This window comes from Salvelinus fontinalis, chromosome 8 (assembly GCF_029448725.1).
Source record: "Salvelinus fontinalis isolate EN_2023a chromosome 8, ASM2944872v1, whole genome shotgun sequence".
NCBI classification, from domain to species: domain Eukaryota; kingdom Metazoa; phylum Chordata; class Actinopteri; order Salmoniformes; family Salmonidae; genus Salvelinus; species Salvelinus fontinalis.
In genome coordinates this window covers 42,456,660-42,470,308 of record NC_074672.1, presented here as the reverse complement: position 1 = coordinate 42,470,308, position 13,649 = coordinate 42,456,660, and the positions used below count along the sequence as shown (strand labels likewise).

At 41.8% G+C, this 13,649-nt stretch overlaps 1 protein-coding gene across 1 annotated transcript in view; it reads left to right on the top strand.

The window, feature by feature from the left end:
* Window positions 1–2,973: 2,973 nt before the first annotated feature.
* The window catches only part of LOC129861275 (neurotensin receptor type 1-like), a 43,260-nt gene continuing 32,584 nt past the window's right edge, over window positions 2,974–13,649 (top strand). Inside the window, exon 1 of the mRNA XM_055932554.1 lies at window positions 2,974–3,805. Coding sequence (XP_055788529.1) covers window positions 3,113–3,805 — 693 coding nt within the window. The 5' untranslated portion in view covers window positions 2,974–3,112. The remainder of the gene's footprint in view (window positions 3,806–13,649) is intronic.

Genomic DNA, 13,649 nt, shown 5'->3' with positions numbered 1-13,649 from the left:
GTAGCTGCTAAGTAGGGCTCTGAGAGGCTCTTATAGGTGGTTGTGTGACGACTGGGACAGGCCTGCAGACAGAGTGGAGCAGCCCTCCAGCATAGCCAGGCCATTTGATTAGCCTGGTCTGAGGACAGCTAGTGAAATAGACGGACGGACGGACGGACGGACTCCCCACATCAGACAGAAAATAATAATCCCCCCATTGACATATAATGATAACTTCTCAGTTTGACAAATGTATCAATGTTGAAAATCACACCAAGCGTCCTTCCCTCAGCGTGGTGAGCCAGCTACAGCACAAAGCTACTGCTTTTGATCGAACAATACATCTCACTGAGGCTTCGCATAAACACGGATGGATTCTGAGAATTATTTAAAAATTAACTGGATCACAAACATACCTTGTGGAGATGTGCCTGAGGTTAACTGTGTGTAACGTCCTGAGGTGAATAACTGTGGGTAACGTCCTGAGGTGAATAACTGTGTATAACGTCCTGAGGGGATTAACTGTATGTAGCGTCCTAAGGTGATTAACTGTATGTAGCGTCCTGAGGTGATTAACTGTGTGTAACGTCCTGAGGGGATTAACTGTGTGTAACGTCCTGAGGGGATTAACTGTGTGTAACGTCCTGAGGTGATTAACTGTGTGTAACGTCCTGAGGTGATTAACTGTGTGTAACGTCCTGAGGTGATTAACCGTGTGTAGCGTCCTGAGGTGATTAACTGTATGTAGCGTCCTGAGGTGATTAACTGTGTGTAACGTCCTGAGGGGATTAACTGTGTGTAACGTCCTGAGGGGATTAACTGTGTGTAACGTCCTGAGGGGATTAACTGTGTGTAACGTCCTGAGGTGATTAACTGTGTGTAACGTCCTGAGGTGATTAACTGTATGTAACGTCCCGAGGTGAATAACTGTGTGTAACGTCCTGAGGGGATTAACTGTGTGTAGCGTCCTGAGGTGATTAACTGTATGTAGCGTCCTGAGGTGATTACCTGTGTGTAACGTCCTGAGGTGATTAACTGTGTGTAACGTCCTGAGGTGATTAATAACATCCTGAGGGGATTAACTGTGTGTAACGTCCTGAGGTGATTAACTGTATGTAACGTCCTGAGGTGATTAATAACGTCCTGAGGGGATTAACTGTGTGTAACGTCCTGAGGTGATTAACTGTATGTAACGTCCTGAGGTGATTAATAACGTCCTGAGGTGATTAACTGTGTGTAACGTCCTGAGGTGATTAACTGTGGGTAACGTCCTGAGGTGAATAACTGTGTGTAACGTCCTGAGGTGATTAATAACGTCCTGAGGGGATTAACTGTGTGTAACGTCCTGAGGTGATTAACTGTGGGTAACGTCCTGAGGTGAATAACTGTGTGTAACGTCCTGAGGTGATTAACTGTGTGCAACATCAGACTTGGCAGCCTCAGTGGGCTCAGCAGCAGCAGCCACAGATAGAACATTAAAGTCCCATTACCTTTCAGAGGCTGTCCTACGGCGACATTCTTTTCTGTCCATTGAGTTTTGGTCATTAGTACCGGGCGTCTCACTCTGCGCAATGTTTAATTCAATCTGTCGTTTATGGTTTACAGCTTTGGAAGAGTTTTTACATTTAACCTCGATACACACTATGGGGAAAGGGTGTTTTGTGTGTGTGTGTGTGTGTGTGTGTCTCCCACCCCAGGGTGAGAGAGAGGATCTGGCACATGCAGTGTGTTATGCTCTAGTCTACACAGTCGGTTTCCCACCGCAGATCACCAGAAATGGTCCAAAAGACTAGAACCAGCTAACCTACTTTTACACTATGATTTGACTAGTAGATTTCAATGTTGCGTTTTGATTATTAATTTTTTAAGGAATAGTTTCACTATGTTAAAACAAGTGTTTAGTTCACATAACAGGGGTGACCTAAAAAATGAGGGACGAACATAAATTAATCACTAATCACATGATATAAAGAATAATGTTCAGAAACGACTTTGTCAAAGCAACAAAATAACTAGGACTTTACAACGATGGTGACCATTTTAAACCTTTTAGGACAAAGTGAATTCCTAGATGTGACACATAGTTGCTGAGTGGCACAGTGGTCTAAGACACTAAATCTCAGTGCAAGAGGTGTCACTACAGTACCTAGTTCAAACCCAAGCTGCATCACAGCCAGCTGTGATTTGGAGTCCCATAGGGCAGCGCACAATTGGCTCAGCGTTGTCCGGGTTTGGCTGTGGTAGGCAGTCGTAAATAAGAATTTGTTCTTAACTGACTTGACTAGTTAAATAAACAATTTTATTTAACTTATTTTACAAAATAACAAATGTGCAAAACCGATACAGACCGATCTGGTACAGAACACAAACACAGAGACAGGTAACAAACACCCACAAAATCCCAACACAAAACAAGCCTCCTATATATGAGTCTCAATCAGAGACAACGACTACCATCTGCCTCTGATTGAGAACCCACACTAGGCTGACATAGAAACAGACAAACTAGACACACAACATAGAATTCCCACCCAGCTCACGTCCTGACCAACTAAACACATACAAAACAACAGAAAACAGGTCAGGAACGTGACACATATAAAGAATATTTATTTATTGAATTCTCCATGTGGTCTATATTAAAGGGAACTTTATTTAATATAACAGGCTTTTAAAATGCAATATTGGTGCACAATGTCTACTTATCAAAGCGACACAAAAAGCACTCATTTCGTGGAACGACCATTCTCCTTTTCATTGTCTTTCAAATATATCCATCCAGCGAGATATTTTATAGACATACATGTATACCTTTTATTACATGGAATGGTAAGACACTGTTTATTAAGATTGAGTCTATTTTAGGTATTCAAAGTTAAATATCAATGGATTATAACAAAGAAAAAACACCAATCACTGAATGGCACTCCGTCATCGCTCAAGGTTGCGAGTCCAGCACGCCTCCTCCTGTGCCAGATATAAAACCATCACAACTTTCCTCTTGGCCTCAAACCGGTACTCTCCCCTTCCCGCTTTTACGCGAAAACACTACATGTGTTTTCTCAACGGAATTTTAATATAGTGCGGTCTTTCTGCATATGCAGAAAAAAAGTGGTTATTTACAGTACACAATATGGAGCTGAATTTCACACAGACAGGGCGCGACTTTCTAGAGTTACGCGCGCTGGCGCAGAAACTACTGACTCGGGGGAACAACTACTCTCTGCGTCTGGATAACTACTCTCTTTTTGACAACGGATCGGAGCTCGATCAGGAGGACTCATTGGACGTCAACACTAACATCTACTCGAAGGTCCTGGTCACTGTGATCTATATCGCGCTCTTTGCGGTCGGCTGCTTAGGGAACTCCGTCACGCTGTACACCCTGGTGACCAAGAAGTCCCTCCAGAATATCCAAAGCACTGTCCACTACCACCTGTCCAGTCTCGCCGTCTCCGACCTGCTAATACTAGTCCTCAGCATGCCCGTCGAGCTCTATAATTTCATCTGGGTCCATCATCCTTGGGCGTTCGGAGGAGTTGTTTGTAAAGGCTACTATTTCATTCGGGATGCCTGCTCGTATGCCACGGCGTTCAACATCGCCAGCCTCAGCGTCGAGCGTTATATGGCGATATGCCACCCTTTCAAGGCGAAGAGCATCATGTCCTGCAGCCGCACCAAAAAGCTGATCAGCGGGATGTGGGTGGCTTCGTTCCTCCTGGCCTCTCCGATGCTCTTCACCATGGGACAGAAGTATCATGGACCCCACCGGGAGAAGATATGCACCACCATCGTGTCTCCTGTCGTATTGAAGATAGTGATTCAGGTGGGTTTGAAAGTCCTCCTTACTTCGGCAACAATCAGTTATGGTGGTATTTTTACGCACCAATATTTCAAGAGCGACTTGGGCGCACGAGTCTAGTTATGTCTCCTCCAGTACATTCAGAACTAAATAACAGATTTCTGAAATATTTACTTGTCTTTCTTTTATGAGAAGGTGCCAGCACTATCTGTTGACAATTAGCTTCCTCTGTGAATAAATAAAACTAATGCAAATCAGAAGAAAATAACACAAGAATACATTTATTAATTTAATTAAGTAATTCATTTTTCATTTCAGCATTTTTAACTGTGAATTTAGTAATTCACGAAATCGGCATGTTGTAGGGCTACTGAGGAGTTCTATGTCAAATACTATGTATTACTGCACACACACACACACACCCCGAGAGGGGGGGGGGGAGAGTGAGAAGGAGATTCTTTTGTTTTATTAGGATCTCTCTTAGTCCTCATTAGGACTAATCTTCCAAGAGTCCTTAAACATTAACATACAATGTATTATACAATCGCATTTTCACATATAACACACTGTTACAAAAAACTGACATATTGACCAGATAAATAATTCTGACAGTCTTAAAAAATAGAGTGGTTCCTTCATCTGCCATAGTCCTGCAAAACCTTCCAATTTAGTATATTTAAATGGTTCTAAAGTACTGTTTGAATGTACATATTGAAAGGTTTCTGGGTTTCTCAGATACATTATTCAATTTCATTATTGCTCTAAATCGAAATGTTGTATTGCCTATTTCTCTTTTCTGTCTGGATAACGCATAGATGGTGGTCAATCCTAGTATTTACTAAATGTCTGTCTCGTACCAACTGAATACTGTTGTGGATGTAGTTTGGCCGTTTTAAATGGTGTACATTGTGAAATAAATTGAGCATGTTTTTTCAATTATCTTGCATTGCATTGTGCATGACTACAACAGAATAATCATATCTCCACCTTAAAACAGCACTTGCTGCTTTGTTCTGTTCAATCTGCAGCCTCCTAATTTACTTTAACTTGCTGCTGCATTTCACCCAGACCACAGAACAATAGATCACCTGACTCACAATTAATGCTTGGGTTGTTTGCTAAATAATCTTTCCCAGTAAATATTTAGCTATCCTTCTGAGTGTAACGGATGTGAAATCACTAGCTAGTTAGCGGTGGTGCGCGCTAATAGCCTTTCAATCGGTGAAGTCACTTGCTCTGAGACCTTGAAGTAGTGGTGCCCCTTGGGCAGCGGCCCTTGTGGAGCGATGGTTAACAATGCTTCGTGGGAGACTGTTGTTGATGTGTGCAGAGGGTCCCTGGTTTGCGCCTGGGGTGAGGGGACGGATTAAAGTTACATTGATGCTGTTGACCCGGATCACTGGTTGCTGCGGAAAAGGAGGAGGTAGAAAAGGGGGTGAGTGTAACCGATGTGAAATGGCTAGCTAGTTAGCGGTGGTGCATGCTAATAGTGTTTCAATTGGTGACGTCACTCGCTTTGAGACCTTGAAGTAGTGGTTCCCCTTGCTCTGCAAGGGCCGTGGCTTTTGTGGAGTGATGGGTAACGATGCTTCGTGGGTGACTGTTGTTGATGTGTGCAGAGGGTCCCTGGTTCGCGCCCGGGTCGGGGCGAGGGGACGGACTAAAGTTATACTGTTACATGAGCATGCTTTTTTTTATACATATATGAGTTATTTGAGATGACCATGATAAGCAGTTGTCTAGCTGCACCCCTAGTAGTCTGGTATCTGCAACTTCATACATTTTTACTCCCCCATTACTCAATTGCATCCCATGTTGTGTTGGTCTTTTCCTGGTGGAACAGACCAACATAACTTTGGTTTTCTTGCCGTTCAAAACAAATTAGTTTCCCGGTTAAAAACCCACTCACTGATCTAATTGTAAAGCTTGCTGTACCTGTCGAACTGATTGTCTTGCTGTATAAATTGTAGTATCATCTGCGAATGTAGTAGCTTGAGATTCAGAAAAAGCATAAGAAAGATCGTTGGTATATATTAAGTAAAGAAGCGACCCAAGGCAGCTGCCCTGCGGTATTCCACAGTTTAAAGCATGAAGGGAAGAAAATGACCCATGACATAGGTGGACTGTTTCCTGTCAGTTAGATATGACTGTACCCAATACAATGCTGCCTCCATGAACACATCATGCAGTAATTTTGTCAAAATTATTTCATGATCCACCTAATCAAATGCTGCACTAAAATATACAAATATTACACCTACAAACCTGCCATTATCCATAGCATTGAGCCACTGGTCCGTCATATCAAACAATACAATGGTAGGGGAATGTTTTTTGTGATAAGCGTGCTGATTGGCTGTGATCAGATTGTTCTTTTCCATATACTACCATATTTGTCTAGTCACAATACCTTCCAATATATTACTGGGTGAAGGGAGTAGACTACTTGGTCGACTATTGGCTGGAGTAATGGGTTGTTTTCTGTCTTTCGGGATTGGACACATGCTTCCATACATTTGGAAATGTCCCCTTTTCCAGTGACCAATTAAATATGTATTTCAGTGGAGCTGCAATCTGGGGAGCAGCATAGCGAAGTACATTTTCCCATGAGCTCACAACCTGTAGATTTCCCATCGGGTAATGACTTCAATAGGTTTAACACCTCCTGTGCTGACACCAATGGTAGACTAAAAGACAAGTGAGAAGTTGTTTTTTTTCTCTCTCTCATTACATGACTATCAATCCATTGGACAATAGCTTGTTTGGAAGAATGGGTGTTTCCATTATCTCTCAATCAATAACATTTCGTTCAGCACAATGATTGGCAATATTAGCTGGTTTTGTAATTGTTCTCCTGTCAACTTCCACACGAGATGGGCATTATAACATAGATTAACCAAGTAAGCCCTTCACTGTATTCCATACATTTTTACAATCATTTTTACAATCAATAAAATCTTTGTTGTAAAATAAAGCATTTTTTTCCTTGCGATTTATTTTAACGGTATACTTACGTACGTGTTCTATAATTCTGTTCATCAATTTCTTGTTAAAATTTGTCTGCTAAGACTTTTGCCACTGTATTCTTTCTTACTGGGGCATGATGGTCCATTACCTCAGTGAGCAAATCAATAAAACCTTCTGTAGCGCGATTTAAATAATCCTCTAGATAAATCAGCTCCCAGGGTACAGCAGCCAAATCATTTTGAAATTGCTCATGACTAAATGTTTTATAATTTCTCTTGACCACAATCCTTCGGGGTTTCTATGGAAACTTAGTGTTCATGGTTATGGCAACAATATTATGGTCTGTCCAGCCCACTTTCATTGATATATCCTTTAAGCATTACAATGGTATATTACAGAAGATCAGATCAATGCACGTGTCTGAACGATGACCCAACTAGGTTGATGATCTAGAAGTGTCATTAATCATTTGTTTCAAACCACAGCTCTCGGCATATCTCATTAATTTAGTTATATTTGAATTATTATGATCCTTCCAATTTATATTAAAATCACTCAAGATAAATACATCTCTGTTACTATCTGTGGCCTGGTCAAACCCAGTGCATAAGTCATCAAGATAGGACACCTTAGGTCTATACACACATCCTATACACACATCCTACCAATATGGCTGCCTGGTAAGGTATATGTACTGGTGAGGCAGATGTACTTGAGCCCATAGTGCCTCTATTTGACATACATTAAGGTCATCCCTCCTCTTTAAAGGTATATGATTCTGAATGTACAGTGCTACACCCCCACCATTCCTATTCCTGTCCCTTCTCAGTAGACTATATCTATGATTCCTGTCCTCATTTCAGTAGACTATATGATGCCTGTCCCTTCTCAGTAGACTATATGATGCCTGTCCCTTCTAAACAGACCATATCCATGATTCCTGTCCCTTCTCAGTAGACTATATCTATGATTCCTGTCCCTTCTCAGTAGACTATATCTATGATTCCTGTCCCTTCTCAGTAGACTATATGATTCCTGTCCCTTCTAAACAGACCATATCCATGATTCCTGTCCCTTCTCAGTAGACTATATCTATGATTCCTGTCCCTTCTCAGTAGACTATATCTATGATTCCTGTCCCTTCTCAGTAGACTATATGATTCCTGTCCCTTCTCAGTAGACTATATGATTCCTGTCCCTTCTCAGTAGACTATATCTATAATTCCTGTCCCTTCTCAGTTGACTATATCTATGATTCCTGTCCCTTCTCAGGAAACTATATATATGATTCCTGTCCCTACTCAGTAGACTATATCTATGATTCCTGTCCCTTCTCAGTAGACTATATATATGATTCCTGTCCCTACTCAGTAGACTATATCTATGATTCCTGTCCCTTCTCAGTAGACTATATCTATGATTCCTGTCCCTTCTCAGTAGACTATATCTATGATTCCTGTCCCTTCTCAGTAGACTATATCCATGATTCCTGTCCCTTCTCAGTAGACTATATGATTCCTGTCCCTTCTCAGTAGACTATATCTATGATTCCTGTCCCTTCTCAGTTGACTATATCTATGATTCCTGTCCCTTCTCAGTAGACTATATCTATGATTCCTGTCCCTTCTCAGTAGACTATATCTATGATTCCTGTCCCTTCTCAGTAGACTATATCCATGATTCCTGTCCCTTCTCAGTAGACTATATCTATGATTCCTGTCCCTTCTCAGTTGACTATATCCATGATTCCTGTCCCTTCTCAGTAGACTATATCTCTGATTAATGTCCCTTCTCAGTAGATTATATCTATGAGTCCTGTCCCTTCTCAGTAGACTATATCCATGATTCCTGTCTCTTCTCAGTAGACTATATCTCTGATTCCTGTCCCTTCTCAGTAGACTATATCTATGATTTCTGTCCCTTCTCAGTAGACTATATCTATGATTCCTGTCCCTTCTCAGTAGACTATATCTCTGATTCCTGTCCCTTCTCAGTAGATTATATCTCTGATTCCTGTCCCTTCTCAGTAGACTATATCCATGATTCCTGTCCCTTCTCAGTAGACTATATCTATGAGTCCTGTCCCTTCTCAGTAGACTATATCCATGATTCCTGTCCCTTCTCAGTAGACTATATCTCTGATTCCTGTCCCTTCTCAGTAGACTATATCCATGATTCCTGTCCCTTCTCAGTAGACTATATCATGATTCCTGTCCCTTCTCAGTAGACTATATCTATGATTCCTGTCCCTTCTCAGTAAACTATATCCATGATTCCTGTCCCTTCTCAGTAGACTATATCTATGATTCCTGTCCCTTCTCAGTAGACTATATCTATGATTCCTGTCCCTTCTCAGTAGACTATATCCATGATTCCTGTCCCTTCTCAGTTGACTATATCTATGATTCCTGTCCCTTCTCAGTAGACTATATCTATGATTCCTGTCCCTTCTCAGTAGACTATATCCATGATTCCTGTCCCTTCTCAGTAGACTATATCTATGAGTCCTGTCCCTTCTCAGTAGATGATATCTCTGATTCCTGTCCCTTCTCAGTTGACTATATCTATGTTTCCTGTCACTTCTCAGTAAACTATATCCATCATTCCTGTCCCTTCTCAGTAGACTATATCTATGATTCCTGTCCCTTCTCAGTAGACTATATCCATGATTCCTGTCCCTTCTCAGTAGACTATATCCGTCAATGTTCATTTGTCCATCATTAACGGATACATCCAAATGCGTTTCGGTTAAAGCTAAAATATGAATATTATTTATGTTGACCAAGTTAAAAACCTCATGCATTTTGTTAGGAAGGCTACATACATTAACCTGAGCAAAATGCAGCCCTTTCCTTGTCAAGAGGAGATCAATAGAGCATGTATTCATTATAGTGGAGATCAATAGAGCATGTATTCATTATAGAGGAGATCAATAGAGCATGTATTCATTATAGTGGAGATCAATAGAGCATGTATTCATTATAGAGGAGATAAATAGAGCATGTATTCATTATAGTGGAGATCAATAGAGCATGTATTCATTATAGTGGAGATCAATAGAGCATGTATTCATTATAGTGGAGATCAATAGAGCATGTATTCATTATAGTTGAGATCAATAGAGCATGTATTCATTATAGTGGAGATCAATAGAGCATGTATTCATTATAGTGGAGATCAATAGAGCATGTATTCATTATAGTGGAGATCAATAGAGCATGTATTCATTATAGTGGAGATCAATAGAGCATGTATTCATTATAGTGGAGATCAATAGAGCATGTATTCATTATAGTGGAGATCAATAGAGCATGTATTCATTATAGTGGAGATCAATAGAGCATGTATTCATTATAGTGGAGATCAATAGAGCATGTATTCATTATAGAGGAGATCAATAGAGCATGTATTCATTATAGTGGAGATCAATAGAGCATGTATTTGTTATAGTGGAGATCAATAGAGCATGTATTCATTATAGTGGAGATCAATAGAGCATGTATTCATTATAGTGGAGATCAATAGAGCATGTATTCATTATAGTGGAGATCAATAGAGCATGTATTCATTATAGTGGAGATCAATAGAGCATGTATTCATTATAGTGGAGATCAATAGAGCATGTATTCATTATAGTGGAGATCAATAGAGCATGTATTCATTATAGTGGAGATCAATAGAGCATGTATTCATTATAGTGGAGATCAATAGAGCATGTATTCATTATAGTTGTCATGATACACTACAACACAAACTCAGATTTGAACATTAAATTAAAACAGCCAGGGAGTTACTCTAGAGTCCTGATACAGTTGATTTCAAACAGCCAGGGAGTTACTCTAGAGTCCTGATACAGTTGATTTCAAACAGCCAGGCAGTTACTCTAGAGTCCTGATACAGTTGATTTCAAACAGCCAGGCAGTTACTCCAGAGTCCTGATACAGTTGATTTCAAACAGCCAGGCAGTTACTCTAGAGTCCTGATACAGTTTATTTCAAATAGCCAGGCAGTTACTCTAGAGACCTGATACAGTTGATTTCAAACAGCCAGGCAGTTACTCCAGAGTCCTGATACAGTTGATTTCAAACAGCCAGGCAGTTACTCTAGAGTCCTGATACAGTTGATTTCAAATAGCCAGGCAGTTACTCTAGAGACCTGATACAGTTGATTTCAAACAGCCAGGCAGTTACTCTAGAGTCCTGATACAGTTGATTTCAAATAGCCAGGGAGTTACTCTAGAGTCCTGATACAGTTGATTTCAAACAACAAGAGTTACTCTAGAGTCCTGATACAGTTGATTTCAAACAACAAGAGTTACTCTAGAGTCCTGATACAGTTGATTTCAAATAGCCAGGGAGTTACTCTAGAGTCCTGATACAGTTGACGTCAAATAGCCAGGCAGTTACTCTAGAGTCCTGATACAGTTGCCAGTTGATGTAACGTTTATTCACCACCAAGGAGCCTTGTTTGTTCAGGCAACGCATCTCTTTCATGCTGGGATACAGTTTTTAGTCTCCTTTCATGGATCTCCGTGGGGAAGTAGCGTCTCAGAGTTCTCTGCCCCTGCTCTTCGCCATTTCCTTTTGCTTAAAATGTTGAAAGCATGCAATAACAGCCCGTGTCCTATTCCCAGAGGCCTTACCCATTCTATGGACTCTGGAGAAAGTGACATTACTCACGACATCTGTGGGCAGTTTCCACGGAGTTGACATAAAGTCTCGGACAGTGTCCTCACAATCTTTTGCTGTTGTCATCCTCCGGTATCTCTGAGCAGACGAGATTGTCCCGCATTGATCGACACTGTACATCCAAGCAAGATTTCTTTAAGTTGTTTGTTCTCCCTTTGCACCACTTTGCAAAGAGTAGAGTCTACCTTTCAGGTCCGTGTTCTCTTTCCTCAGATCATCAATCTGATATTGGCTGAATTGTAGACTGGCACGTAATGCATTGATGTCCTCTCGTAGTATATCCAAGATATCAAGTTTAGCAAGCCTTTCATTGATGGATTTCAAACAAGTCAACATCTATATCCGTGAACCTCTCCTCACTCTCCACGTGTGCACTCTTGGGGCTTGGGGATGGTATTTGGTGCCATCGTTGACACCGCTTGGCCGACTTGGCTTTGTGTTTGTTTTGTTGATTGTGTTTGTTTTGTTGATTGTGTTTGTTGTCCTAAACAGTGCTTGAATCCTCTGAAACCGTGTTTCTTTGAGCTCGTATATCTCTACGTCAATGAATCGATTCAAGCTCTTCATTGGATTCTGAATCATCCAGCGTGTTTGCAGACAGAGTAAAACTACAATAACAAAAACAGCGGATATATCTTTCTGGACCAACATACATACTGTATACAGGCCAAGAGTAGATACACCCAATACAAAAATACAATTCAACCATTAAACCATTGAATCATTATGTACTCATTCCTGCCTGTTATATTGAACTGTTTGCCGCAAAGAATTAAACAATTCTCGGAAGATTTTCGCTCTGCTAGAGAGAGAGAGGGGGAGAGAGAAGGGGGAAGAGAGAGAAGCAGAGAGTGTGAGAGAGAGAGGGCGAGAGAGAGGAGGGGAGAGAGGGGGAGAGAGGTGGGAGAGACGGGGAGAGAGAGAAGCAGAGAGGGGGAGGGAGAGAGGGGGGAAGAGAGAGAAGCAGAGAGGGGGAGGGAGAGAAGGAGAGAGAGGAGGGATGCGAGAGAGGGGGAGAGAGAAAAGCAGAGAGTGGGAGAGAGAGAAGGAGAGAGAGGGGGGAGAGAGAGGAGGGAAGAGGGGGAGAGGGGAATAGAGAAGCAGAGAGTGGGAGAGAGAGAAGGAGAGAGAGAGAGGGGAAGAGAAGTAGAGAGAGGGGGGGTGAGAGAGGAGGGAAGAGAGAGAAGCAGAGAGTGGGAGAGAGAGAAGGAGAGTGAGAAGGGGAGAGAGGGGGAGAGAGAAGCAGAGAGTGGGAGAGAGAGAGAGTGGGAGAGAGGGGGAGAGAGGGGGAGAGAGAGAAGCAGAGAGTGGGAGAGAGAGAAGGAGAGAAAGGAGGGATGAGAGAGAGGGGGAGAGAAAGAAGCAGAGAATGGGAGAGAGAGAAGGAGAGTGAGAAGGGGAGAGAGGGGGGACGAGAGAGATACAGACTAAGGCTGAGAGATTAATACCCAATAATGAGAACATTTTTTTTTTTTTCCCCACTCAACTGTTGCAGTTGTATGTGGAAACATATTGTGGTAGCAGGCCAGTAACCAGGATTTGACGGTTCGAATCCCAGCCCAGACGAGAAAATCTGGTGTGGAAATTTGCTGGCATTATCCTAAATACCAATTCCTGCCATTGTGGCAATTAACAAAGTATAATTGGTCCAGGTGCGCGGCACCTGACCTGTTGCTTCCAGCCGCTCTCTCTGTGTGCGTCAGGGGGTTGGGTTGTGTATAAAGACACATTTCTCTTCTGTCTAAGTTAACAGACAATAAAGCAAGTCTGATCTTGTTCCTCCTTACAATCCCCTTCCACTTCTATCCTCACACACCACTGTCACACACGAAGACTGAGAGCAAACTAGTACAGACAACATGTCTCCTAGGGGTGCTGTTGCTGTTGTAGCTCTTAGTCACGTATTTCCACAGAATGAACGGTGTAGCAAGGTGGAGCTCAGAGCTTGTTGGTTTTGCTCCGTAAACTAGATGGATATGTGCTTCCACAGATCTTACCATCATTCTAAGAATTGCATAGCCACAGCTGTCTGTTTTTTTTCTGTGTGTGTGTGTGTGTGTGTGTGTGTGTGTGTGTGTGTGTGTGTGTGTGTGTGTGTGTGTGTGTGTGTGTGTGTGTGTGTGTGTGTGTGTGTGTGTGTGTGTGTGTGTGTGTGTGTGTGCAGTATTAAATAGTATTGAGCACCACAGTACAACATGCCCATTTCTTACATC